Source organism: Haemaphysalis longicornis, unplaced genomic scaffold (genome assembly GCF_048455015.1).
Source record: "Haemaphysalis longicornis isolate Haplotype H1 unplaced genomic scaffold, Haemaphysalis longicornis Haplotype H1 scaffold_12, whole genome shotgun sequence".
Lineage (NCBI taxonomy): Eukaryota > Metazoa > Arthropoda > Arachnida > Ixodida > Ixodidae > Haemaphysalis > Haemaphysalis longicornis.
Window position 1 is genome coordinate 58,753,477 of NW_027526225.1, and position 27,150 is coordinate 58,780,626.

The 27,150-nt window shown below is 46.9% G+C and overlaps 1 protein-coding gene across 1 annotated transcript; it reads right to left on the minus strand.

Annotated features, from left to right (window-relative positions):
• Positions 1-663: 663 nt before the first annotated feature.
• Positions 664-9,101, minus strand: LOC144162706 (toll-like receptor 4). The gene is made up of 2 exons (XM_077693347.1): positions 9,045-9,101; positions 664-8,100 (listed from the first exon to the last, which is right to left on the minus strand). Exons 1-2 carry the CDS (start codon positions 9,057-9,059, stop codon positions 5,800-5,802), a joined length of 2,316 nt encoding a protein of 771 aa, XP_077549473.1. The 5' UTR covers positions 9,060-9,101; the 3' UTR covers positions 664-5,799.
• Positions 9,102-27,150: the final 18,049 nt, after the last annotated feature.

Here is a 27,150-nt window from a genome sequence, read left to right on the forward strand (position 1 = left end):
TCTAATCAGTGTCTTATGGCATCAAGTCTAGATTCAAATCGTAATTTTGTGCGCTTCAAGAATTTCTTTAACATGCTACCGTAACACGCCTAGGCTACTACTCTGCTATAAGAAGCGCTTGCGCAGTAGAAAACGCGCATTCATAAGTGCGCGTATGCTTCTGCCGATATTCGGAGCTCCTTCAACGCGTGTTCCTCTGCAAGTTTCCTTTGCACGTATGGCGCGCGAGAAAGGTATCGAGTTCACAGAAGGTATAGAGCACACCACGTATCCTGTTTTTTTTTTTTTTTTTGATGACACAACATCGTTTGACTTCATTTCCGCCCTTCTTCGGTAAAGGATGAGCATAAAAGAAATATCAAGTGATGTTAAGCTCTCTTTCGTATTAGCGCCTACACCGCGTGTCTAGCCTATCGTTTGTATTCCATTGTTATTCTTCTATGCCTGTCACTGTTTCCTTAACAGGGTGCGCTGTTAGAATGTTGGGTACTGTTGGGTGCGCGGTTGGGTGCGCGGTAGTCGACTCAAGCGAGCAAACAACCCCACCAAATCTACAGGGCACAGGTGACGAAGGGGGTGGCCGTCTGATGTTCGGCTTTCGCCGACCAGAGCGGCAAGAATGAGTCAGAGCTCTGAACGAATCCACAACAGAAAGACCTATATTTCAACAGACAAAACTCTGTACAAGCACGAGGACATGTAGCGTTAACGAGACGTAACAAAACGCATACAATTGCGGGAAACACTTCAAATACAAAATGTACAATAACGAACTCTAACAATGAATATTATGAGACAAAAAATTTAACTGAACGAAAACAGTTCGATGCATACGAGAGACAAAGTCCTACAATATTCACCGACCGGGCCGGACGATGCACTGCTGTCGGAGGCGTTTCGGCTACCTGTGAAGCGTGACTTCGTCGTAGGCCAGGGCGTCCGAGACGATCACGGTGATTCGAGATCCGGGAGAACGTTGGGGAACTGCAGGACGCGGATCGCCGTTGGTGTGGTGCACAAACTGGCAGAAGCCGTTGTTACTTCACGACGTCCAAGCGTAACTAATGTGCACCCGCCCGGATTCTCTTCTTATAACTATGCCGGCGCGGAGAGAGAGGGCACAACACACAACGTGCCTGCCGCCGTCGAGCGCACAACTTCCCTCTTTCTTCGTTCTGGAATCATTGGCGCGCCTTAGCACTTGCAAAGGACCGCTCACCCCCTCGAAAGCGCTCGAAGCTTCGACGAAAGCTGAGCGAAGGAGGTTTTATTTTTAAATGCAGAGCATTTCAGTAACTCACGATGTCACCCGTATTGGCGTCCGTAGTCCGCACGCTTACTGCGCATGCGCGTCGAGTCGAGGCGAAAGCGAACACATCTCTCGCGAGGGGCATTGGATTGGATTCGAACACTCTCTCGCGAGGGGCATTGGATTGGATTCGATTGGATTGGCTTGGATTGGATTGGCTTGGCTTGGCTTGGCTTGGATTGGATTGGATTGGATTTGGATTGGATTGGATTGGATTGGATTGGATTGGATTGGATTAAAGTGGATTGTGTTGGATTGTGTTGCGTCATAGCCGCGGCACGTTGCGTCATAGCCGCGGCAGACGCGCTTGGGCCGGCGCATGTGCAGTACTCTCTCTTCCGCGGTTTCCTCTCCTTCGGGCGCGCTGCGCATATAACCGGTGTGCCGTTCTCCGGCCAAGCAACATCCGCGGTTGGCTCAAACACCTAGAGTCCACGCTGCTTTACAAGTACGCCAACGTCGTCGACTGGGACCGGCTTACGCAGTCCCCTCAACGTATATAAGCGGTGGAGCGCGCGTTCGGAATTCAGTCAAGGGCGTCTTTGCATGGCTTACGCTTGACGTGACGCTTTGCTTGACTCGAGTAGATGCGACGCATTTACTCGAGTTCCCCCCGTGGGAAGATGCGGGCGGCTTTTTTATTTTCTTGCCGGCGAAACGGCGAGTGGGCGGAGTTCCAGGGTTTTCCCAGCGTGAATAGAAAAGAAGTAGAAAGAATCGGACTACTCGGTAGCCAGATTTAGGTGCTGTACAATAATATGAAAAAGGTATACGATACTTTTAAACGCCCTACGCTCGAGTTTGTGACACAGCCGCCCAGTTTCAGAATATTAGGCAATAATATTGCGAAAACTCACAAAGTTGGGCATACGCGTCGTTCACTCTTAGCGAACAAAAGATGCAGTGCGTACTAACACAAAAATAACGTAGAGTACAGTTGTTTTACATAATAATAGTGTCAAGTACATTGGTCGTGTACAGAACAAGGGTTTGGCACAGATTCCCCCTAAAAGTTCAAGAACAATACGGTCTTTTTGAGATAACTGAGAACGCAGATCAAGCTAGTCCACATGACAGAGTTCTGGTCAAAGTCATTAAAAGAGCGAACCTTGTGAACTATACAGACTGTGATCTAGTGCAAAAGTCTCCTAGGCTTACAACCAATGAGTGCGATATAGTACCCAGAAACAGATACAATGTACTGGTGCAATAAAACCCAAAATGAACCATAACTAATATGCTCTTCACAAACAATAAGATGCAAAGGGAAGGTTCATGAATGCCCCTAGTTAACACCAATAATACACAGCAAATGTTCTGTACAATAGCGAAAGTAGAGTTCACTCAAAACGCAACTAGCACGTGAATACACAGCGTATACACTGCAGAGCAGAGAATAAAAACGTAAATGGAAACTTCGGGTATAGTACAATAGACAAATAAAGAATACAATGTTCAAATGCGGCACACGACGTCAAGATACAACTGGGTCACACAAGTCCTCTTATACACACATGCGCACCTGATCTTGCATTCTGCCTATTTAACCCGTGCTCCTTCCTACCTGCTCGTCGGGACAAATGGTAGTAGAGATGTTTTGGGCGCTTCTCCTCAGTGCTGTCCTGCTGCCATGTGACCAGCAGTGTGTGCCGTTTGCGGTTTGAAACTGGTGTTCCCGCACGTTCTGGAGGGCACGTCAGGATCGGTGACCACTCGTGCTCTAGTGCATGCTTTAAGGTATTTTAGTATGGTGTACGTTCACGAGGGTGTTCGGTACGCGTGTGGACAGCCAGGTGGACGTGCGTTGCCGTGCGGGTACCAACTGGCCGCGAAAGTAAACCGATAGGGGGGGGGGGGGGGTATATATTTACATATTTTTGCGTTCTACAAATTGGCTTTTTCAGCAAAAGGGACGTTTACGTTATCACCACTGATCATTTATTTTTGATTGGCTTCAAACTTTCCATAGTATTGCTGGAGCGGGCGTTGCTGCCCAGTTTATTCTTTTCAATTTTTGGGAGGGGGAACACGAAAAACGAAGAATTGGCGGCCACCTTGCGGTCTATGCTCATACACATCAGTTTCTTCGGGGCGCTTTCAAGTATCCGGAGTCGTTGTGAAGCTAGCATGCCAACCAGTGAGCCCAAGGTACATCAAATTAAGGAATAGCCGCAATTAGGGAAGAGGCACATGTCTGAGAGGGTCGATCCCTAATGCGCCCACCGAACAGGCACGGTAAACGACAAAACAGCGAGCATAGCCAAATCTGATGTGTGGATGCAGTTTGTACCTGATTCATTTTCAATTGATATGCGGTTGTTTAGTGAAAAAACATAGACTTAGTCTATAATCTCTAGCAGAATAGCAAACCAATGCGGTGTTCAAGTTAACCCCATCAAGCACCGTAGTTATGATTCGCTGGTTTACAGGGTGTTTTGATGCAATTCGTCATTCGAGATATCGATTTAACCATCGCTATGTAAACATCAATATGCAATATAGGTATAGTGTTCAGGTTAGATAGGGTAGGAATCTTTTCTTAGCCCGGCCGTCTTACAGCAGTATTATATTAGCCGATGTAATTAAATGGGCGGGCAAGATGATGCGAGAGAACATGCCGTTTCGAATGCTCTTCCTCATCAAAGTGCACATGAATCGGCTGCGAAACATCCCACAATCCATTATCTATACATATTCCCTCAGTGTTGTGAGGGCATTGTTGTCAACAAAGTCTTCCAAAAACCATGTTGTCAATCTAATATTCAAGAGTATTATGTCTGTGTATGTCCGAAAATTTGAACTACTCCTTTGCTGGGTCCCTGGCCACTGTGGTATCGCCGGGAACGAAGTCGCGGATGGAATGGCTGCTGCTGCTACACTCTTGAATACAGGAGACATAACCACATTACCCTACACCGACGTGAAGCCCCAGATCAAACAACAACTTCGCAAAACATGGCAAACACACTGGAGTGAACAGACAGACAACGTGTTACACGTAATAAAACCACACTTGGGACCACGCACCACCGACATACACACAAGTCGCCTTGGCTAGATTACGGATGGGGCACACACATGCAATGCACTCGCACCTTCTGTCTGGATCTCCAAGACCTCTGTGCAGCAGGTGCGGAGAGGCCCTATCCGTGATCCACATCCTCATACAATGTAAGGCTTTTGACACAACACGACGCAGACACTTCCCACAACTATTCACACGGCATATTTCACCACACCCATCATACGTCTTTGGAGACGTGCCCATGTTTTCAATCAAACGTGCTTTTCAGTTTTTTAGCGACGTAAAATTGCTACATATCATTTCTTATTATGCGTCTTGACAACCTGGCCATTTACACCAGTCATCTTCATTATGTTGTGTTTTACTTTGTTTATTTTTACTGAAATGTTCTACTTTTACTCTGATGTCGCACTCATGTAATCACTATTGTTTGGCGCTCTTTGCCCTTAGTTGGCCTTGCCCAATTAATATCCAAACATCATCATGATCAAATCGGCTGCGAAAGCGAAGAGCTTCTTCTTGCGGCGTATATCTTAATTTAGCGCTACATTTATCCAATACCTCCAAACACGTTAGTGTTTTGTTAAAGCTAGTGGCATGCTGCGACAATCTTCAAACGATACTTTGCTTATGTTTTTTTTCTTTCCTTTACCCTCCTACCAACTAAAATACATGGCCCCCTAATGACAGCCTTACGTTCAATTTATGTTACTTGCAGATGCACACGGTAAACTAGAAGACAAAATAGGCCCTTAGCACAAATATCCTTCTGGTTCTCAGGAATTTAGCTGTGTCGGTCTACAAGCCCAACAGAACAAAGTTTAGGGTACGAATAGGTTATGAACTATATGAAACATGCATGCACAAAAACACCGGGCCTCAATGTGGTATTTTCAGTTGTATATTCTTTAGAATTAAAATAACCTCAGTTGTAAGGACCTTACCAGCTTAAATTTTACTGTAGGTACGTAGGGTATGTCCATAATATTCCAAAGGTACGCGATTTTCGTAATTGCGTAAGGCTGATACAGCTTCACATACTGTCGAAAATTACGTCGCCTAAATAAAATAAACTAAGTGAAAGAGGCGAATTTAGAAGAATTTTTTCAGTGCGCTGGTTTGGTTGCGAAAGAAAAGCGGCAGAAGCTGACTTCGTGTTTTACGGGGCTCATATAATCCAGAACCTTTTCTGTACTGCAGCACGTAAAGGGGTTGCCTAGTGAAATTATAACGGGAGGTAAATGAGATTAGAATAAACTGAGGCGGTAGTGCCAAATTGTTCTATGTTTTGTATGCACATGAACCAAACATATCAGTAAAATATGGGGGTGTGAAACAAAGAGACCGCTAACGGGATAATGGGGACAAACAAAACTATAGGGAAATTTTTAAGCACGAGAACAGAGACAAATTTGCTTATCTGCCATCTTTTTTTATTGCTAATTCATAAGATGCTGCTAGAATTCTACCGCTGCAGAGCCGCTTGGAGCTGCAACCAGAAAAAGTTATTTTGCCTCTCAGTTGCATTTGACGGGGGAACTTCTATGTACGTTCTCGATTTTGTGAGAAACCGAAGCGTGTTGCTCATTTCCGATTCCCGCATTTTCTCCTTTTTGACGAAGATCAAACTGTCGGAACGTTCGCTGTCACACAACTCGTGTTGAGCGAGTCTCAGTTCAAACATGCACCATCGGCTGCGGCAGAATGCAGGGCTCAACACGAAGAGGCAGACGCGACTCTGAGTAATGGCTCGACATATATTCTCGGTGATCGGAAAACCCGGGATGAAGTCCCGCTCGGCGACGCAAAGTCGGAAAGTGAGGGGAGGCGATTCGAGTTTGGGCAGCAGAACGTTGTGAACCCAATCCGAGTCAGAGGCGTGGTAGGATACGAAAGCGTCCCATGCGTAGTTCACCACGTTCACGCGCCTCCTGTAGCCTTTGATGCCAACTTTAAGGTACAAAGATACATATATGAAGTACCAGCGGCATCTGTAAGCACTGTAAATAAGCACGGCGGCCGACATGATACAAAGTATCCCCGGAACAGCGTACACGCGATAATAGTCCACACCCACGCACTCTTCCTCTCTCCATTCAACGCTCCGAACCGGGTACCCGTGTTGTTCCTCTGGAACCTTGCAGGCCGTGCACTCCGCGCACTGCACTTGATGATTGTCAAGAAAGTTGTGAAGGTTGTTGAGGTAGCAACTGTAGCAATCCCAGGGATTGAAGTTGAGGCTCACGTTCTGTATGCCGTTCAGGTCGCCAAACATTTCGTTGTCCAACACCGCGATCTCATTATGGCCAAGATCCAACAGTTTTAGTTCAGTCATCCGAGAAAAGATTGGTGGCGTCCACTTCTTTATTTCGTTGTGGTTGGCGAAAAGTACTTCAATGGAACTGTTGAGAGCTTTGTCCACACGCAGTTCTTGTATGCTGTTAAAAGATATGTCAAGAATTCGCAAGGACACCAACGGAATGAATATATTTGTGCCATCAAACACCGTGAAGCGGTTGCGGTTCAGGTTCAACCGTAATAAACCTGTAAGACCTTTCAGCGTCGCTTCACTGAGTAGTGTTATTGAGTTTGCTTGCAAAGAAAGAAACTGCAGTTTTTTTAGGCATATAAATGGGGAGCCTAATAGTAACGTCAGTTGGCACCCGTCCATGTGTAGCTCATGCAAATTCGGGAAACCACACAGGTCGCGATCATGTAACTGTTTCAAGTTGCTGCCACTTGTGATTAATTGCACAGCACTGCTATTTTCATTACGGCTGCCAGCCCAAAAGTCAAAGAACCCAAGGTGAGGTAAATTTGTGTAAGACATATTTAGAGATGCCAGTGATTTTAATGAAAATATTGCTTCTGGTATACCGCGGAGCTTCGTGCCCGTCAGAGAAATTTTTTTAACAGACAGAATGAAGTCAAAAGCTTTCGGATCAACGGTCATAATAGGAGATTGTGAAAATTCAAGATGCTGAATACTCTTCATGGGAGGAATATCCGTGAACGAGATACTATGGAAAAAACATCTGTGGAACGCGACATGCCTAACAGGTGTCAACGCGACCTCCTCCAAAAGTTCCTTGGGGATTTTTCCTGATATCTCCTCAAACGTAATAACCGCATCGGTGTAGACGACGGAAATGTTCCAGGGCCTGCTGGTATTTGCGAGAACACTAAAATATTCGGGGTCCGGGAGTGTGTACAGGGTCGGGTCAACAAAGCTGTAAACGCTGAAAGTCCCTCTTGAATTCACCCCCCCGCTGCCAGGCATGACGACAGCTACCGGCGGGGGCTTCGCGAATGTGACGTCAAATGTCATCAGCCGAAAATTCGGAAAAACCAGCCTTATATTCAAAGCAATCAGTCCGAAGTTTCTTACTTCCACATGATCGTAGCTACCAAATAAATCTTGAGGAAAGTTGGCCCATTTCTTTAGTCGCACATTTCGGAGGTACATGCAGACTGGGGCAAAGCCCTGAGACACGCTGCGAACTTCATCTTCTGAAACCAGTAGTTGCTCCATTGTCATTATCTGGTGCTCAAAAGGCATTACAAAGGGAAAATCAGGGAAGGTGACAAGAATGGGACAAGAAGCGTGGAGATGGTCGTTTTTCAAGTTTAAGGTGCACTTCTTCAATTCAAGGTGGGGTGTCGTCAGGTTCGTGGTTAGATGGCAGGGCAGATAGGCCGAGACTCCCTCGGTTGAGCATACCCAGGTCCACAGAAAGAACACATGCGTCTTCCAACGCATGGCAATCTGGAAGAGTTAGGAATGACAGAGCAAATAACTAAGGATTTTAACGTCAGGAGTGCTGAATATAATAAAAACAAGGGTGATTTCTTCCTGGTCAGATGTCGAAGCACTGTTCTTTTCATCCGCAAAAAAAATGGTGATTTCGTATTGCATGAAAGTGATTGTCAATTTTACTACATTTCACTGAGATTTTGCTTAAATACGCCTGTTAAAAGCACAGCCCTCAGTTTCTCTAGAGCTGCAATTTTCTTTAATACTTCAACCGTTAGCAAACAAATATGGGTACTCGCCGTGTAGAAACTTGCTCTTTTTTCCAACTCAACAGATTGCCCCAGTACTTGCATGTTCCCTAAGATCCAACTCGTACGTTCAACTCTAGTAGTATTGGAGTACTGCACCATGTTGTGAGTTCCCACATAGCAAAGTACCCGATTTTAAGCAATATCAGGAAGATCACCAATATCACGTAAGATTTTTAAGGATCTAACAAATTGTTGAGCCTTGATGTCGTTTTTCAACGTGAAATATTTCTCCCATACCTATAGTTCGTTGTGATTGGAATGACACCAACACTTCAGCGTCCTTTAATTCAACCCACCTTTAAACGTGTGAGGAATTGACGTAGCAGCGATCGAAACGTGAACCTACCATACTTGACTCTGTGCATAAGAAACATTGCCTTTTGCTCAGAATGTATTACACAATGAAAAAGTACATCAGCAAATAGTATAATTTACACAGAGATATCACCGATGCCGTTATGTGGCTGATACTTTGTGAATCCGTAAGAATGAAGTCATACAATAGGCGCCCTGTATACGCCCCAAAAATACAGATTTCGCAATATTTACACGGAAGATTTTCGCTACAACTGGGAAGACTTTTGCTTACATGACTACATAGTTCAGGGGACGTAACAAGAAGAATGAGAAGTGCAATTTACTTACACCGTTGTACAGCATGACGTTCGGCGACGAGGTATCCCGAGCAACACACCTCTGAGTTTCCGCCCGCTCTAAAGGCAAGAGTTGGCCCCATCGCCTCTTTTTTATCGTGCAGTGAGCTCGGAGAGGAAAAGGAAATAAAAGAGGCAGCGAAAAAATGTCGCGTGTTTGCCTGGTGGTTGGTATCAGTGCTTCTTTCCGGGAAGATGGATTGACGGCGGGACACAAAAAAAGCAATCTCACGAAAAAGCCTTGAAAAAAAAATATTTTACTACAGCTTTCCGCGAGTTACAAGAAGCGCAGATTTGGTGTCAGATTTGCCCTTTGTAAGCACTTATGCTGAAATGACAAATCATTTGCAACTAATCAGAGCGCCATTACTCGGCTTCACATCCGCCTTTATTGGCGCAGTCTTTGTGCTGATCAAATTTTATGCCCTTCTTTCAAATGTTTTGTTATTTCTTGGCACCCCGACTAGCCTAGCAGATCTTTCGAACCTGCAATTGCAAGCGGGGAAGCCGGCACACGTTGTTGTTTGACGAGTGAACGAAATTTGATGGACGAAAACCGCAAACAACGACACTAGTGTAGGATAACGCGACAAGCCGTACGTCGAGACAAAACGGATCTCGTCGCAAGATGATGAATATCCGGACATATCGGCATAGCGTATGGTTGGCGATGACCATGACCTGTTGAATCCATAGTAATGTTGATTTTATAAATCAGCATTAGCCCTCCTTTGAGTAAGGAGGCTTTACGGGGCCGTGGAGCCACTTTTCCGTGTTCGAGCCAGAAATATTCGCCCTAAATTAAAAAAAAAACGATTTCCCAAATAAGAACAAAAGCCAGCCCAAGTTTGATCATTCCATATGTTTTGATGTACCAGTGTATGTCTAGGCTTCTGGTGCAGGCCTAATGCTTCCATACCCTGAATTGCTTTGGAACGAAACAAGCTTAGTCCGAGAAGATATGTTTGTGCAGTGCAACGGCAGCCAAGTACAGCAAATATGCATTTATTTTACGCGTTTTCCGCCCACGCTAATCTCCTGCGTCTGCATCACACCATTAATGCAAAGCGCAGCTTGAGCAAAGGCTCTCCAGCGGCATTACTTGTGTGTGTAGAAATCGTACTACACAACGTTCAATAGCACCCTAAGCAGTCTTTTGAGTATAAACCGACGTGCAAACTTTCGGTCGGCTTTTTGTTAGACAGTGTTGATCATTTCCCGAAGGCATGTAACTGTCAAAGACTTGTGCACGCACACAGTACAATACGCGAACTCAGCCGCGCTGAAAGCAAATCTCCTAGTCGGCGCGGTTTGTTCGATGTCTAAGGCCTCGAGCTCTTGAACAGAAAGACGCAATGTTGATCTCTGTCGCGGCGGCTGTTTTCTGGCAGAGAACGAAACTAAACGCACAGTTGTGGAAATTTCCGATCACGTTGAGTACACCCATGTAGCATTATTCATTGAGCAGCTCTCAACCAAGACGCGCCTTATAGGACAGCTGTACATACATCTCTGGCGCTTAAGAGCTCCCCGCCCGCCAAACCGAGAAAATTGGAATAAAATTTGCAGATTTTGAAAGGTGCTGGTTTTGTATATGATTACTAGAATGCACGAAGGTTCCGCGTCGGCACTGTATTTTAGGCTGGGGGTTCGCGTAATACCGAACTGGTTGGTCTGTCGCTCTTCCCGCTGTGTCATCTTTGCAGCGTTTGCTCCAGATTCTGGATCCGCCGCCTCGTACAAGCGCATAAAAGGAATTTGTGCGACAAGCCATTCAATATTTATAGCACCGAAGGAGGAATGCTTGGTGGTAGCGTTAGGCTCCCCTCAAGAACAGGATGCTCGAAGGAATGCCTCAGTAAAATATTCTTGTGTACATGTGTTTATGTATTGTTACGCTGTCGACTCACGGTCCGCAATGTCAAGTGACCCAAGGAATTGACCAGCGAATTTAAGGGAAGATGCTGGCAAGTTAGAAGAAGACGAGGTTGTTAGCGTTCGCGGCTGCAGTCGGACATACTGAGCTACCCCTTGTTTACTTTGCTATAAACCGTCGTTCCCCGCTCATAACAACTGTGGTGGAGGGTGCTGGGTACACCACGACGGATCCTCAGAACACCCAGGTTCTTCGCCAGAGCCGACGAGTCACTGGTCTACCACCATCGCTGCCGGAGATGCCCAACGAACCAGCTCAGCGCGTGGCTTCTCTGACCACCTTGCAACATGCACGAGAGTGCCCGACTTCTCTGGCGAATCCGGTGAGGATGTCGACGATTGGCTACGGCACTATGAACGAGTAAGCCGATACAAGCGATGGGGCGCGACCACGAAGCTCGACAATGTTCAATTTTTCCTGACTCACACAGCGTTGGTTTGGTTCAAAAATAACGAAGAAACCGCCACCAGTTGGGACCGTTTTGTAACTGAAATCAGGCAACGTTTCGGTGGCTCTGCAGCAAAAATTGAAAAACGCCGAACTGACCTTACTACAAAAAGCTCAACTCCCAGGGTAAACATGCACGGCATACATTGAAGGCGTGCTGCAACTCTGCCGGATCGTAAATTCGGAGATGTCTGAGGAAGACAAAGTGGGTCACCTTCTTAAAGGCATCGCCTAAGATGTTTACAACTTTCTTATAAGCAAAGATCAGCTCAACACTACGGCCGATGTGATCCAGCACTGCAGGACGTTTGAAGCTTTGAAGATGCGGCGCGTTACGACCAAGTTTGGACCTCTTGCCAGTGTCACCACTGTCCTTGCAGTTGATGTGGCCGCGTCAAGCGACCTCGTTGAGATTGTGCGTCGAATCGTGCGAGAAGAACTCGCACGGCACGCAGAATTGACTCAGCGGCCTGACGACGTGCGCGATATCTGTGCACTACAATAAGAGCCCTCGAACGCTTTCCCAACCAGGAACACCCGTTTCGATTCAATGACGCTCGGGGATCCCTGGGAGCTGGCACCTCACGTCGACCGGGATAGGAGCAGCCGTAATGAGCACCTCAACCCTTCATACCTGTCCCAATGCCCAAGCTATGTCGGACGCTCTACCCTCGAGTACAGAGACGGTCAGGCCGAGTTTTGGGGAGAACCTCCGGTCTGCTGTTTTTGCGGATGGGTTGGTCACATTGCCCGTTATTGCCACCGCCGTCGCCAAACACCGAGATACGAACGACGGCCCGTGTGCTCACGCACTACCTACCCTCGCGATTTGGTGGCTGGGGACATCCGCAGTCAGCACTTCCTCCTAGGCAGGACGCATTCCAGCAATCTCGTGGCAACAACTCTCCGGCCTCTGACAGGAGTGTCACACCTCCGACTCAGCGCGTACGGCGGTCCCCCTCTCCACGACGTCGCTCGCCCCGTCGGGAAACAAGCCGGCGCGGCAGATGGGGGTGAGGTCGCGGGCCAGCCTTCTTCGGTAATAGATCGGCCTGTCTTAATAAAAAAGAACGAAGTGGACGTTATAATTGATGGGATTCCCGTAAGCGCTTTAGCGGACACTGCCTCTACGGTTTCGGTTGTCAGATTGAGATTTAAACAGAGTTTATGCCGAAAGGTGATGTTTCATTGGGATGAACCGGTTACATTTTGTGAAGTTGGAGGCGAAGTGTTGAGTCCGCTTGGGACCTCCTTAGCAGGTGTGCATCTCAGTGGAAAGGTGTTCAAGACAGAATTCACTGTACTTCACCGTTCCACACACGATGTCATATGGGTATTGACTTCCTCAAAGAGTGTGGCGCTACTGTTGATTACGCGAATGGAGAAATTTACCTGCCACATGATGATGTTCCTTCACCCCTGATGGACGTTTGGACTGATATCGCCGCTCTCTCTGTATTGGAAGACTATGCCCTACCAGCGCTTTCGGCAAGCTTTATTGTTGTTTCTTCGTCCACGATCCGTTCAGGCCCGTTCGAAGCCTTGGTGGAGCCAGTACACGAACACTGTGCCAAAACGAACCTGCTGATTCTACGCTGTGCCGTCTCAGTTGCTGATACCTATGCCTGAGTGTGGGTGGTGAACTGCTCGAACCGAGCTCCCCCAATGCATGAAAATCGCTTGTACGACGAATATGCCCCAACCGCAATTTCTGCATTGACCGATGCCCAAGTTCATTCTTTCGATCCTTCTCCCCAGGAAGCAAAGTTCATTGGAATGATTGATAAATCTCTCCGCTCTGACGAACGCCGGTCTCTGTTGAAGATTCTTTCCCGGTACTCTGCTGTATTTGACTTTTGCCAGAACCGCTCCACGCTGTCCTTTCCAAACTCCCGGACGCATCACGTTATAAATACCGGATCAGCAACACCAATTCGGCAGAAATGTTATCGACTGTCGCCATCTGAGCGTAAAGTTATTAATGACCAAGTCGGGGAAATGTTGAAGCAAGGTATGATTCAGGAGTCCTCGAGTCCTTGGAGAGCCCCCGTTATTCTGGAGAAGAAAGACGGCTCCTGGCGGTTTTGTGTCGACTACCGCCGCCTGAATGCTGTCCCAAAAATAGGATGTGTATCCTTTTCCGAGGGTTGACGACACTGTTGACTGCCTCCACTTAGCTTTTTACTTTTCTTCCGTCGACTTAAGATACGGATACTGGCAGATTCCTATTCATCATGCAAGCGACAAATAAAAGACGGCTTTTGTCAAACCAGATGGGCTACACGAATTTAATGTTACGCCCTTTGGCTTGCGTAATGCGCCTGCCACCTTCGAACCGCTCATGGACACAGTTCTGCGTGGTCTGAAGTGTAACATAGGCATGTGCTATTTGGATGATGTCGTTATTTTCGGTGGCACGTTGGACAAGCATAACGCCCGCCTAGCTGTTGTGCTTGACTGCATTCAGAACGCAGGCCTCCTATTGAACTAAAAAAAATGTCGCTTATGCAAGTGCCAAGCCCTTGTTTTAGGCCTTTTGGCAGACAAAGATAGTGTGCGACCAGACCCGCAGAGGACTGAGGCTGTCGCGTCCTTCAAAGAACCACAGTCTGTAAAGGATTTAAGAAGTTTTCTTGACCTCTGATCGTATTTTCGACGCTTCGTGCCCAGATTTGCTGACTTTGCGTCTCCCATAACCCGCCTGCTTAAAAAAGAGGTCCCTTTCATCTGGACTCCTACTCAACTGGTAGCGTCGGAAAAACAAGGAATTACGAGGGCTTTTTTTGTACCCTACTCATGCGGCGGTCTTTAGGCGCCGGTGGCAGTACCGCGTTAATCGCACGACGAGACCACTATAGCTAGCCACGTCGCTGGAGCCACGTAACAGAGCGCTGCAATAAAATGGAAGGTGCGAAGCCTAGGTGAGAAGTAGCACTGCGGGAACAAAACCAGATTCTCTTCCACGGGCCATATCCTCGTCACCATGCATATGTTTGTTTTTCTCTGACCCATAATGCCTAAAATTATGCACGCCTGTGCTCTTAGAAGGTAGTTAGTTCTTTTCAAATAAATATAGTTTTTTTAAAAGAAGCTCAGCAAAAATCATTTTTTTTACTGACAAAAGCAGTTAGCAGGGTGGATGCTACAAATTCAATTGCTTGTCAGCACCGTGTGTTTTCATCCTCGATTTTGCGGGTCGTAAGCCCAGGTCTCACTCGTGAAATTCTGGGAAAGCACAGGCTACAACGCCATCCTTTCAGCCCGTCTAACGCGATTGCTTAATGCAGCGGCGACATTCTGGCATCTCACATTACATTTGCTACAAACATTTTTATTCGCAAATATAGAGCGGTTGAGCTCTTTTGTCTTTCTTTTGCGTTAGTGCTGCTCAACAAACATAATTCGAAAAATATTCTTAACTGTCGAAACAGAATTGTTTCTTCGGATTGCCCATCCTAAAACGTAACATCAATTTTTTCGGGTTGTAGGCATAAAATCTTCATTAATGAAGGAAAAAAGGCTTTACTGTTGTGAGTAATCAGTGTAAAATAAAGACTAATATTTCTAATACTGCTCATCTTTAAATAGTTCCTTTGAAGAGGGGCTGCACTTATCATGGGGCCGTGTGTTCGTTGTATTGTAAGTAACACTTTATTTATGATTACCTTTGTTTTATTATTATATTACTTTTCTAGAAGTTGTTGCTGCGCTCGCTGCTGAAGTACGCACGTACACTCGCACATGGTCTGCCAGTAATTGATACTGGCGCACCTATTTAAAAATTCCAATTCCGTCAACGTATTTCCTTTTCAAATGTTAACCTTTGGGCGGATGCGCATTGTAAGTAAGCAAGGTGAAATTGCTATGCAACGCATGCCTTTATTTTTACTATACATTTATTCATAAAGCAGCTATTCGCCCTAGTAATCTGTTTCACGCCAGAGGAGATCCGACAATTAAATCCGGATCTGCTTCTACAACTAATGCGGGTCGTGTTTTGGAAGTGCGGTCACTCGCCTCAGCATGAGGATTTCTAAATAAATTGCGAAATAACAGCTCAGTACCCATGTGGCACACAGAACAATTTCGCCGGAGATATGGTGCACTTACCACTGCAGCGAATACTTCGATGGCATCTGACAGAGCGGGCGAGTTATTCCCGATGAGCTCTACGCAACGCTGCTTCTCATGCATAAAACGGAAGTTAGCTGCAGTATACAGAAGATGCCCCTTAAGCTCCTCGGTTTTTTATTTACAAGAGCATCAAAATCTTAAAGAAAGACCTATTTTAAGGAAACGTACCTCCTGTTTTAAAGAAACGCACCTTTTGCACTCTCACAACAGAAGAAAGAACAAAAACGTAAAAATGCAGCTTAGCCGCAATGAAATCAATGCTGCAAAGTAGGCGGCGCTATGAGAAGGGCGGCGTCTTCCGCAAAGCAGGTGTCTCTATTTAATGGAGCACCCGCTTCAAGAAACCTACACCGGCTCCCGCAGCCTATTACGTCAAATGAAAAGAGTCTATTCCAAAATGCGGATGCCTCTGACTCGTTTATGCTGGGTCTGTTTGTGTTTATATTTATGTGTAGGAAGCTGCTTTCAAGCTTACGTCCTCAATGAAGCGCAGTAAGAACACACCTCAACTCGTCACGCTAAGCAGCGATTCACGCTTTCTAGTGTTGGCTGTTTGATCTGTTGTTGAAACAATGAGATAAGCAAAACCATCCTTGTGTACGGGATCTACGCATAGGTAGCATAATTATTTTCAAAGGTCTCCATAGCACTCCTAAAGGCCGTATTAACACCACCTGGCATAGTCCAAAAGAACAAATGCAATAAAAAACGTTTGCCCCAGCGTATTACCAAAACATTTATACGCATAAGCCAAACAAGAAAGAAATGCAACCCGCGGCTGGTTTAACGGGCGCTAGCGCGGAAGACAACGGGAGAATGAGTCATTATGAAAACACACAGCCTTTGATGACGCCACATGGCGTTCAGTGTACTGGTTGGTGCAATACTAATATTTTTATTTGTTTCGTTTACAATGTTTTAAAGTTCTTATTGAGTTACGAATATACAGCGCTCTCTGCGCAAATAATAACCTGGTAATAGAGCCTGTAGTGCAGTATCTTTCGTTCGGTTCATCCATTTTGGGACCTATTTTTGACCATTTGAGTATGACATAAAAGAGATGTATTGACGTGCCAGCCACGTTATTGCATCTCTTCTCTTTCCTGCCCGCAATTTGGTGCTCTTCCCCTCTTGTATCCCTCTGTCCACGATAAACACTCTGGAGGTTGAAGAGCGCCACGAGGGGGCCGAGTGGAGCGAACGCAACTCACATGGGCTCTGCAGTTTTTTGCATTTGCGTGGCGTAAATCTGGAATCTACCTGCAAACATCCTCTGAATAGTGTGTCCTGAAGGTAAATGCTACCCGTGGATACATGTTTCGTAAAGGTTGAGCCGTGTGCTGGACATTTGCGAGGGAGTTTCACCCCGGGCGAGCCGGAGCTCGCGACGCCTATTTGGAACATCGGCTCCGCACGAGGAGGGTGGCGGCCACCGCGGCTGCCGCTCGCCTTTGCGAGTGTCGTCGACGACTTCAGCGTTCTTTGGAACTCATCCCCCGGGAACCGGAAGGCCAATGGAAGTCGTCGAAGTAGAGGGTGAGTCAATTTCACCCGAAGACCTTACAAGTGAGGCGGGCTGGCTGACGAGCCACCGACAACGAAGCGCTCGAGCTCTACTCCAGTTGAGCCCAAAGCAAGGGACAGGCAAGGGACAGGAGGGCGCCGAACCCGAATCCTCCAGCGGGGCTTCGCGTTCTCGACAACGACAACGCAAGCCGCCTCGCCCTGGTCGGCAGCCGCAGTTACCGCGTGAAGACATCAAGATCGTGCTTCGACCGAGGGAAGGCCTAGATGTTTCTAAGATCAGCCAAGCGATGCTTCGCGACGGAATACTTCGCGCCACGAAACTAACGGCGGAAGGAGCGGAGGAATATACTCTTCGAATCAACGCGCTAAAAAACATAATCGTCGCAAGCACCCCAAGCATGGAGAGGGCTGTGAAATACAACGCACTCAAGGCAATCCCGATCGGCGAACACCTTCACGAAGTTATGGCATACGCAGCTCCGCCTGAAGACACCTCCAAGGGCGTAATCCACAATATACCGGAAAGCGACAGTGACGACGACATTACTCGAAGCTTGGTTAATAAACGAAACCCGAAGATTCTTCAGGCTAGAAGAATGGGCCGAACAAATTCGGCAGTCATCGTGTTTGAGGGAGAGGCTGTGCCATACTACGTCTACTACAGAGGCGCAGAATATCGGTGTTATCTGCATAAGAAGAAGCACGAGGTATGCGAGACGTGCGGAAGACTCGGCCACAGGACTGACGTGTGCCCCGCTCCGGAAAACAAGATCTGCAGGGACTGTGGAGCCAAGAACCCACAAGAAAAGCACAAGTGTGACCCCAAGTGCGCGCTTTGCGGCAGAGACCACCGAACTGGCGACAAAAAATGTCACCAACGCTACCAAATGCCGTTTTTACTCAAGAAGCGACAGTGGGAGAGGAAGAAACTCTTGGAAGAGAAAGTAAACCCGCACAACCAGCCCAGCGCAGGCGACAGCGTTTTGGGAATTCTCAGACACGGTGCCTGGAAGGGAATTAGAGAAGACCACGGAAGAGACCGGTCTGGCTCTTTCCCACGTCTACCCTCCCGAGAAAACGCAAGCGGAAATGGAGGCCACGGGAACACGGAGAAGAGAAGCAGCGCAGGCGGCACACACAACGACGCGGCTCCTGATCGGCGCAGCTCGAGGTCGACGTCCCGACAGCGGAGAGATGACGACCGGACCCGGCAGAGGAGCGATTCGAGATCAAGGTCGAGGTCAAGGTCGAAATCCAAGACCAGGCTCGGGACCAGCGAGGCGCGGAAGGGATGTCAACAAAAAGAAGAGCCCCAACAAAATAAGGTGAGCTGGGCTGGTGTCATCTCCCACGGCTCCACACAGCACACGCACATCATTAATCAAAGCCAGTCAGATAACCAGTCGGAAATCACTAAAATTCGACAAATGTTAGAGATAGTGATGGCAGAAAACAGGGCACTCAAAGCAGAGATACTAAGCCTTAAACAAGCCAACAAGAATCATTCATCAACTGAGTCTGTCGAGGAGGGAACAAAGATGGAAGTTGCAACGCAACCTGATAGCCACATGCCGATAAATACGACAGAAGGGAACCCAGGTACGGAATCTCCCCCTCCGAAGAGGAGGGCCACAACCCTTAGCAAGCAAGCAGAAGAAACAGACATTACCCTTCAAGCAAAGACTGTTGACGAGGAACTGTTAAACAGTAGACTACGACAGTTTGAGGAAAAGTTTGAGAACATGCTTACAAAATTTGAGGGAAGCATAACAGCGAGAAATTTCGCACTAGAAAATGCCCGCTTCAGTGAAGGAGGCAGTGGACAAATCGGTCCCATCAAAACGACCAAGCCCTACGCCAGGCCACCCGTGACAGAAAGTACCAGAATCAACCTTGAAACCGCTCAACCCATCACTTATGTCCAATAATCGCTACAACAGATACGTTATATGGCAATGGAATTGCAGGGGCTTCCGGAGGAAGAGAGGAAATCTAAATCAATTTATACTTAATAGCCACATAGAGGAAAGACCCGATGTAATCTGCTTGCAAGAAACGGGATGCCCAGCCAAACTACCAAATTATAAAACCTTCGGTCCGGAAAATGAACACTCCCGTAGCGATAGCGGTAAGAAACCGGTGGTCGCCACCCTCATCAAGCGCAATCTACCAGTAATACAGCACGACACAGGCATAGAAGCAATCGACCATGTCCTCACCGAAATCATTTCAACCAAAAAAAGAGGGGAAGGAAGTATGTTTATACTCAACGTGTACAGCAGTCCCCGTAATAACCACAAGTTTGCAAAGCTATTCCGCAAGGTGATAAACATAACCAAGAGAAATGCCCTGATCATAACGGGGGACTTTAATGCGCACCACTCCGCCTGGGGATACAAACGGGAGACGACCAAGGGAAGGAACCTATGGCAAGACGCCCAAATAGCTGGCCTCTCTCTAGCCACCGACCCAACGTACCCCACTAGACTAGGCAACAGCGTCAGCATGGACACGACACCAGACTTGACCTTCACAAAAAATTTGGTTAACGACCCACAGTGGATCAACCTGCTGGAAAACTTGGGCAGTGACCACTTCATAGTTGCCACACGGCTGACAGCGGGCCCACCCAATCACAAAAGAGGAAACCTAATCAAGATTACAAATTGGGATGAATTCAGAAGAATCAGGGCAGCCGAACGGGAGATATCGGAAGAGGCAGGATGTATAACAGACATTGAGGAATTTGTAGAGCAGCTGCACACACATGCAAGAAAGGCGACGAAAACGATACCCGAAGAAGCTGAGCTCCAGCAAGCCGACACCAAACTCTTGCACATGTGGGAGGCGAAACAAAGCCTTCAGAAACGGTTAAGCAAACAGAAGCTAAACCGCAACCTACGAAGGCGAATAGCGTATTTAAATAGGGAAATAGAAGAGTATGCAAACGAACTGACCCGCCAGAATTGGTACAGCACATGCAATAGAATGGACTCGGAAATGGGACTTGGGAAAACCTGGAATATACTTCGCTACCTGATAGATTCCCAGGAATGCAAGACCACCCAGAGACACAACCTGAGCAAGATTATACATGATTATCCAAGATCGGACAAGGACCTCTTAGAAGAAATCAAAAACAGATACATAGGATCAAACCCGAAGGAGAACCTCAAACCGTACGAGGGAACTCCAAACCCCGAACTCGACCGCCCCATTACAACAGCGGAGGTCTGGGAAGCCATTCAGGACCTTCGTACAAAATCTGCACCGGGCCAGGATGGGATTACAAACAAAATTATAAGAAATCTCGATGACGATTCCGTAGAAGCACTAGCACAGTATTTGAATCTAAGATGGCAAATGGGAAGCATCCCGAAGCAATGGAAAACGGCCACCATCATCATGATTCCCAAGCCAGGAAAGAAGTTAGGGCTAGAGAACCTAAGACCCATTTCCCTGACTTCGTGCTTGGGAAAGCTTATGGAGCACGTCGTACTCAGAAGACTCAATAAATACATGGAAGACAAGGATTTATACCCGCACACTATGATCGGCTTTAGGCCAAAGTTATCAACTCAAGACGTCCTATTACAGCTCAAACATCAGATCGTAGACGGAAATGGCACATCATCGAGAGACACAAAAGCCATCCTAGGCCTAGACCTGACGAAGGCATTCGATAACGTGCGCCACAGTGCCATCCTGGAAAACCTCGGGATGCTAGGAATCGGGTCTAGGACGTACAGTTACGTGAGGGATTTCCTCTCTGACAGAACGGCAAAAATAAAAATCGGCAGCATTGAATCGAACGAACTCGAACTGGGGGCGAGGGGAACACCGCAGGGGTCTGTACTCTCCCCCTTCTTGTTCAACATAGCCATGATCGGACTGCCCGCGGAATTGAAGAAAATAGAAGGCCTACACCACAGCATCTACGCAGATGACCTCACGCTCTGGGTAACCGGCGGCAGTGATGGAGCAATACAAGACACCTTACAGGAAGCAATCAATACTATAGAGACGTACATCGAACCAAGGGGTCTCGTATGTTCGCCAGAAAAATCAGAAATACTACTATATCAGGCAAACAGGGGGAGAAGAAAAGGCTCATATAAATCTACGATCGAACTACAAGCAAAAGGTGGGCTCATACCAATAGTGCCGATGATCAAAGTCCTGGGACTGCAAATACAAGCGAATGGCCACAACACCGAAGCGCTCAGGGTGCTAGAAAAAAGCGTACTCCAAACGACCAGATTGATTTCCAGAGTCGCCAATAGACATCAAGGAATCAAAGAAGCCAATTTAATCAGACTGGTTCAGGCCTTCGTCCTCAGTAGGGTGGTCTACGTAGCACCATTCCTCTCACTCAAGACATACGAAAGAACAAAGATCAACACTATGATTAGAAAAGTATACAAACAAGCCTTAGGCATACCCATAACAACGCCGACCAACAAATTCGATGCATTAGGGCTGCACAATTCGCTCGACGAGCTAATCGAAGCCCAACAAATCTCCCAGTTGGAGCGGCTCACAAAAAGTCAGACTGGAAGACATGTACTGCGATCCCTAAGCATTGGTTATGATTCGCAACATGGAAATAAAATTGAAATTTCCCCCGAAGTACGAGCACATTTGCACATTCCTCCTTTACCCAGGAATATGCACCCAGTGCATAACCAAGCACGCAGGCAAGAAAGGGCCAAAGCTATCCACAAGCGCTTTGAAAAAATCAGGGACGCGATATACGTCGATGCTGCTGAATACTCGGACCGCACTGCCATGGCAATAACGGCGGTTAACCAGCACGGCCATTTGATAACCTCAGGTTCAGTCCGCGCAAGCCCACCTGAGACTGGGGAAGAAGCTGCCATTGCCTTGGCGCTAGCATCCACCCGAGCAAGATATATAATCAGCGACTCAAAGACGGCAATCAGAAACTTCTCGAGAGGACGCATATCCGCTGAAGCGCTGAAAATTATGAATGGATATAGGGGAGAAAGGCTCAGAAGAGTACAACTAATATGGGCACCAGGTCACACAGCCCTACCCGGCAACGAGGATGCTCACAACCTAGCTCGAGGACTAACCGGCCGAGCTAGCGCAAGAAGCACCACAGAGCAGCCCTCGCCCAGAAACGGCAGTGAACGCATGGTTACATATAGAGAAATTATCGATCATTACCGACTGGGGAGGCTAAAATACCCAGAGGCGCACAAAACACTAGATAAAAAGCAATCAGTTGCGTGGAGATTACTGCAGACGGGGATGTACCCCAACCCCGTACTGTACAATCACTATTACCCAGATCTGCACAGCGACAGATGTAAAAACTGCACAGGAAGGGCTGACCTTAAACACATGTTATGGGCCTGCCCTGCCATCACCACCACAGATAAAGCAAGAAGAATGATAAGTACACCGGAGCAGTGGGAGACGATACTGCTCAGCTCGGACGCCGAGTCGCAATCTTGGGCTGTCCGGATGGCCGAGGCCGCCGCCAAGGAGCAGGGGCTCCTGGCCGATGGCTGAAGAGGGGGAGAAGGGACTTCTAGCCTACCCCACCCCTGACCCCATCCTGGGCAAACAATAAAGTTATTCCTCCTCTGGAGGTTTGCTGTGGTCAATTCAATTTTCCCGCGTTCCACTACTCGGACGTCCTCTGTAGGAACCTGTCGTAACTTTTCGGCTTCACATGCCGCTCGATGTCTATGACGTGCCGACAGCTTTTTGTGGCATTTTAGTGCCAAAAAACTGTTTTTGACTCGTATTTGTACTTTCATAACAAATACCAAGCGCACAAATGTTCTCAATAAAACGACGCTGCTTAGTACGTGTTATGCATTGATGTTTCTTATCAGATATGCCAAATGTTTTCATTTCACTACACAAACGTTGACAAGTATAACGCATGGTAACTGATTATTGGTTCGGAAAGGTTTTGCATGTATGAGCTCCTCATTTCAGCATTTTGTTAACTATTGGCCGGGCGATTGAATCGAAGAACAAATAAATACACAGAGAGACATACTAATATTTTCTGGTATATGTAGACCTAGGAAGACGATCGCCTTTAAAACATTCAGGAGACGTTTTAGACTTCCACGTTTGGGTTTGCGGAAGCATTTCAGTCAGTTTCGAGCTGTGAGAACTCTGTGGTTAAAGGTAGGTGTATCTTGATTACGTCTTCTTCTGTTTGAGCGTTGTTTTCGTCACAACAGGGATACGTGCCTGGCATGTTATCTTGGTGTGTTGTGGTGGCGTAACTTGGGGATAGTTTAGTTTCAATTAGATCCAGCATATTTTTTCGCGCGGCGGAAATTTAATACTGACACCTAAGGCTGAATAAACGTTTGTTTTAACTTAAAGATACTACGGTTCGTAGCTCTCTCAATGTTTGTTCCACGAGAACGATGCGTTATTTTCTAAGAAATGAGTACGCAAAACTTGCATTCCTCTCTTCCGTTCCCTTTTAGTTTTTCGTGACGTAGGCACCGGGTCAGAAACTGAGAGTGAAGCACAGGCACAGTCTAGAGCCTAAACTGTTGGCGCTAAGTGCTCTGACACCGGCCACGGTAACGTTTATGAGACCAAGCCATGGCCGACACCAGAAACGAGTCTCTGGTGAGGAGACTGATGATTTGTCACCGTCGCATAGAGAAATGCTTTGGGATGCTCTGGCCACCGGTTCGCGCTTTCCCACCAGCCACCTAGAGTTCCTCGAGCAGGTCGCAAGAAAGAGGTATTGGATACCCAGTAAGCGCACCAGCCTTTGTAAGCGTCGTTTAGGCGAGTGGCCTCCCCTCACCCCGTGTAGCTATAACGGCATTTTTTTGTATATGTTATATCCCTGAAAAACCGTGCAGAAGATATCTGTTACTAACATGTACGAGTGCGGCGAACTGGGAAGTTGGAGAATGTTTATGGTGAAAACAGCGCATATGGTAAACAAAAAAACGGCGGCGACTCGGAACTGAAGATTGAAGGAAAAAAACAGCCATACTTCTGATGCACATCACCGAAAACACAAACAAAAAAAGAAAAGGTAAAACCAGTTAGACCAGACTACCACGCTAAGCAATACACTAGCGGTAATGCGCGATCAAGATATGCAAGTTCTCTTTTAGAAAGGGTGAGAGAAGGACAACCGATACATTTTTTCGAGCTGCTTGACCATTGCATGCTCGTCAATAATCTCCCGCGCGAGTTTCCCTTGGTGCTTGGCCATAATTGTTTTGCCAACGAGACACGGGACACAGCGACACGTGAGGGTATTACCAGCCAAGTGCACCCAGGTCTCGTTTCTAAAGGACCGCGGTCATGTTTTCTTAAGCGAATATTTACACACCTCCCTGTCGGACCAACGTACGTCTTGTAACAGGGCAAAGGCAAATTTCACACGACATTTTGGGTGGACTGTGCGAATGTCGACCCATGGTTGACACCGCAGCCATGTTGCGGCCTCACCTTCGGGGATGTCTCAGCTGCCTCCTGTACTTACAGGCAAATGCTCCCGAGCCATACAGGAGCGCTCAATACAACCCTGACACCAAACCTTTATGCTACTTTTCGTATCCCTTGCGACAATTTGTCACACAATTTGTCACATTGTCACACATTATGGCACAACCACATGCTGGCTTCGTTTGGAACGTTTTCACGTTTTCACGTTCCAAACGTTTGGAACGTTTGGAACGTACCAGAACGTTTTCACCTCCTCGTGATGGCACACGTTCCGGATACCTAGAGAGAGAGAGAGAGAGCTCTTTAATGTGGGCTGGAGAGGTCAGCTCTGCTAGCGGCAGTGCTTGCTACGCCAGATGGGGATGATTACAATGCAGTGAAGTGAATGTGAGAGATCGGGGAAGCAGCAACAGAGAGAAAGCAAAAGTTAAATAAAAATGGCACGCACTGAAGTGCAAGGAAAAAACTCGCAATCAAGTTCAGTAAAAGAAAAAAAATTGAGCGAATGGAGCCCAGGAAGCGCAGAGCGCCTAACAAGAAAAAGGAGTCAAAGCGTACATAACGACGCAAACACGTACAGACGTAGCCATGCGCACAACGGAAAAATTACAAAGTTTTGTCTAGTCCTGAATCTCGCAAAAAGCGCAGAAGAATTTTCGTCCCTATATATGAGTCGTTGTTGTCCCACGGTCCAAGGAAGTACGTGGCACAACTGAAGGCTTGCTCCACGTCGAACACGAGACAGGCAGGCCCCCGACGGCGTGTTACAGCTGCGGCCGAATCACAGGCTTAATCTTCTTGCGGTTGACACGAGAAACATCGAATCTACAGCATGTTTATTGAAGATCACCACTCTCATGGGCATCGCTGTTGAAGCCTATGAACCACGCCCGGACAACTGCGGCGCTGCAGTCATCAGAGGCTTGCCGCTGGAGATTACCGAGGCTGAAATAAAAGAGCACCTGCTACAAAGAACGCCAGTGAAATCAGTACGACACCTGGGAAAAACGTCGGAATCAATTTACGTCGCCTTCAACACTGACACAAAGCCTGAACATGTTGTCTTGGGCTACACTCGGTATAAAGTATATAAATACACAGAAAAACCGAATCAATGCTCTAAATGCCAACAGTTCGGGCACATAGCTGGCACATGCAACCGCAAAGTCCGGTGTGCCCGGTGCGGAGCCGACCATGATCGTACTGACTGCAAGTCCGACGAAATACGATGCCCCAATTGTCGACAAAGTCACGAAGCTGCCCATGCCTCCTGTCCAGCCCTCCGCCAAGAGAATACCATTTACAAGTATAAGAGTCTGAACAAGGTTGACTACCAGGCAGCAAGAGAAGCTGTCATTACTAGTGAAAGCTCCAACCACCGTGGCACCAAGATGGCCCAAAGGAAGAAACGGGATAAACAACCGAAGGTGGCTGCAGTCGATGATTTGGCCGTCTTCCCACCGCTTCCGTCTCAGTGATTACACAATAGTGGAGCCTCAATCGCCTCATCTGCTCCTTGCGCGGATACCTGGAATTTTTTAATCAGCATACCTCATTACATAAACTGGACGACATGCTGCATTTGAAATATTTTATTACAGCTGCCTTAATGCACTACTCCGCAACGCTGCCCTTAATAACCTTAATAATAATCTTGCGGTGTTTTCAATCGCAAAAACACACAAAAAATAGATTACTAAAAATGCCAAACTAAAGGAAATTATTAATGTGCATTACTACGCGAGAGAGCTGCCGCGTAGATAAGATTTATTCGCGCAGACTTTTGGTTATTACCTCGAAGTTCAAGAGTGAATACGATAGATGTAGAAGTTGCCATTATCAGTTTCTTGTGAGTGTCGTGTTGCTTGCAAGAGTGTTTAAAAATCATGTAAAGTCATTGCTGCTTTAGAGAATTGAAAAAAAAAGTGTAGGAAACAAACATAAGAACAGATTATACAAAGCTTTCGCTTTACGTTTGGCTGAAAGCTGCGTGGCTAGTGCAAATGCGAGTGTAAACCCCATATGGAGGCAGTTACTTTTCATTAAACCGTTTGTCTTTTTGATGGCAAGTTTTCGCTTCAGTACATTACAAGTATGGTTTCTAAAACGAACGATGAGCACCGTATTCTTGTGAGCCTCCAAGCCTAGGAAGCCTAGAAATGGTTGCTTTTATGCTTCGTTTTGAAAATTTATCTCCACCCAAATCTCCAAAACAATGTTATGTTCTCTTACAATTTTCGTAGAAGTTATAAAACACTTTGTTTACCCGCCACCCGTCAAGGACAGGCAGCTTTCCCCCGCACCTAATTCTCCTCGGTTAAAATCGCCATCCTGGCTGGGGGAGTATGCATGTTTCGTGATTTCTGGCGCGTCCGATGTGTTACAACACAGCTTACCATGCCACAGACAATAATACCAACGGTACAGCAGAACTGTAGCATAGATAAATGCTTACGGCGGCACCATAAATGCTATGACTTGGTTCGTTTTAACATATATGTTAAATTTGTTCGCAGTCACCGCCCACAGTGCAAGTCCAAATTAACAAGACGCGCATGTCCAATTAAAAACGGCGTTAGCATCT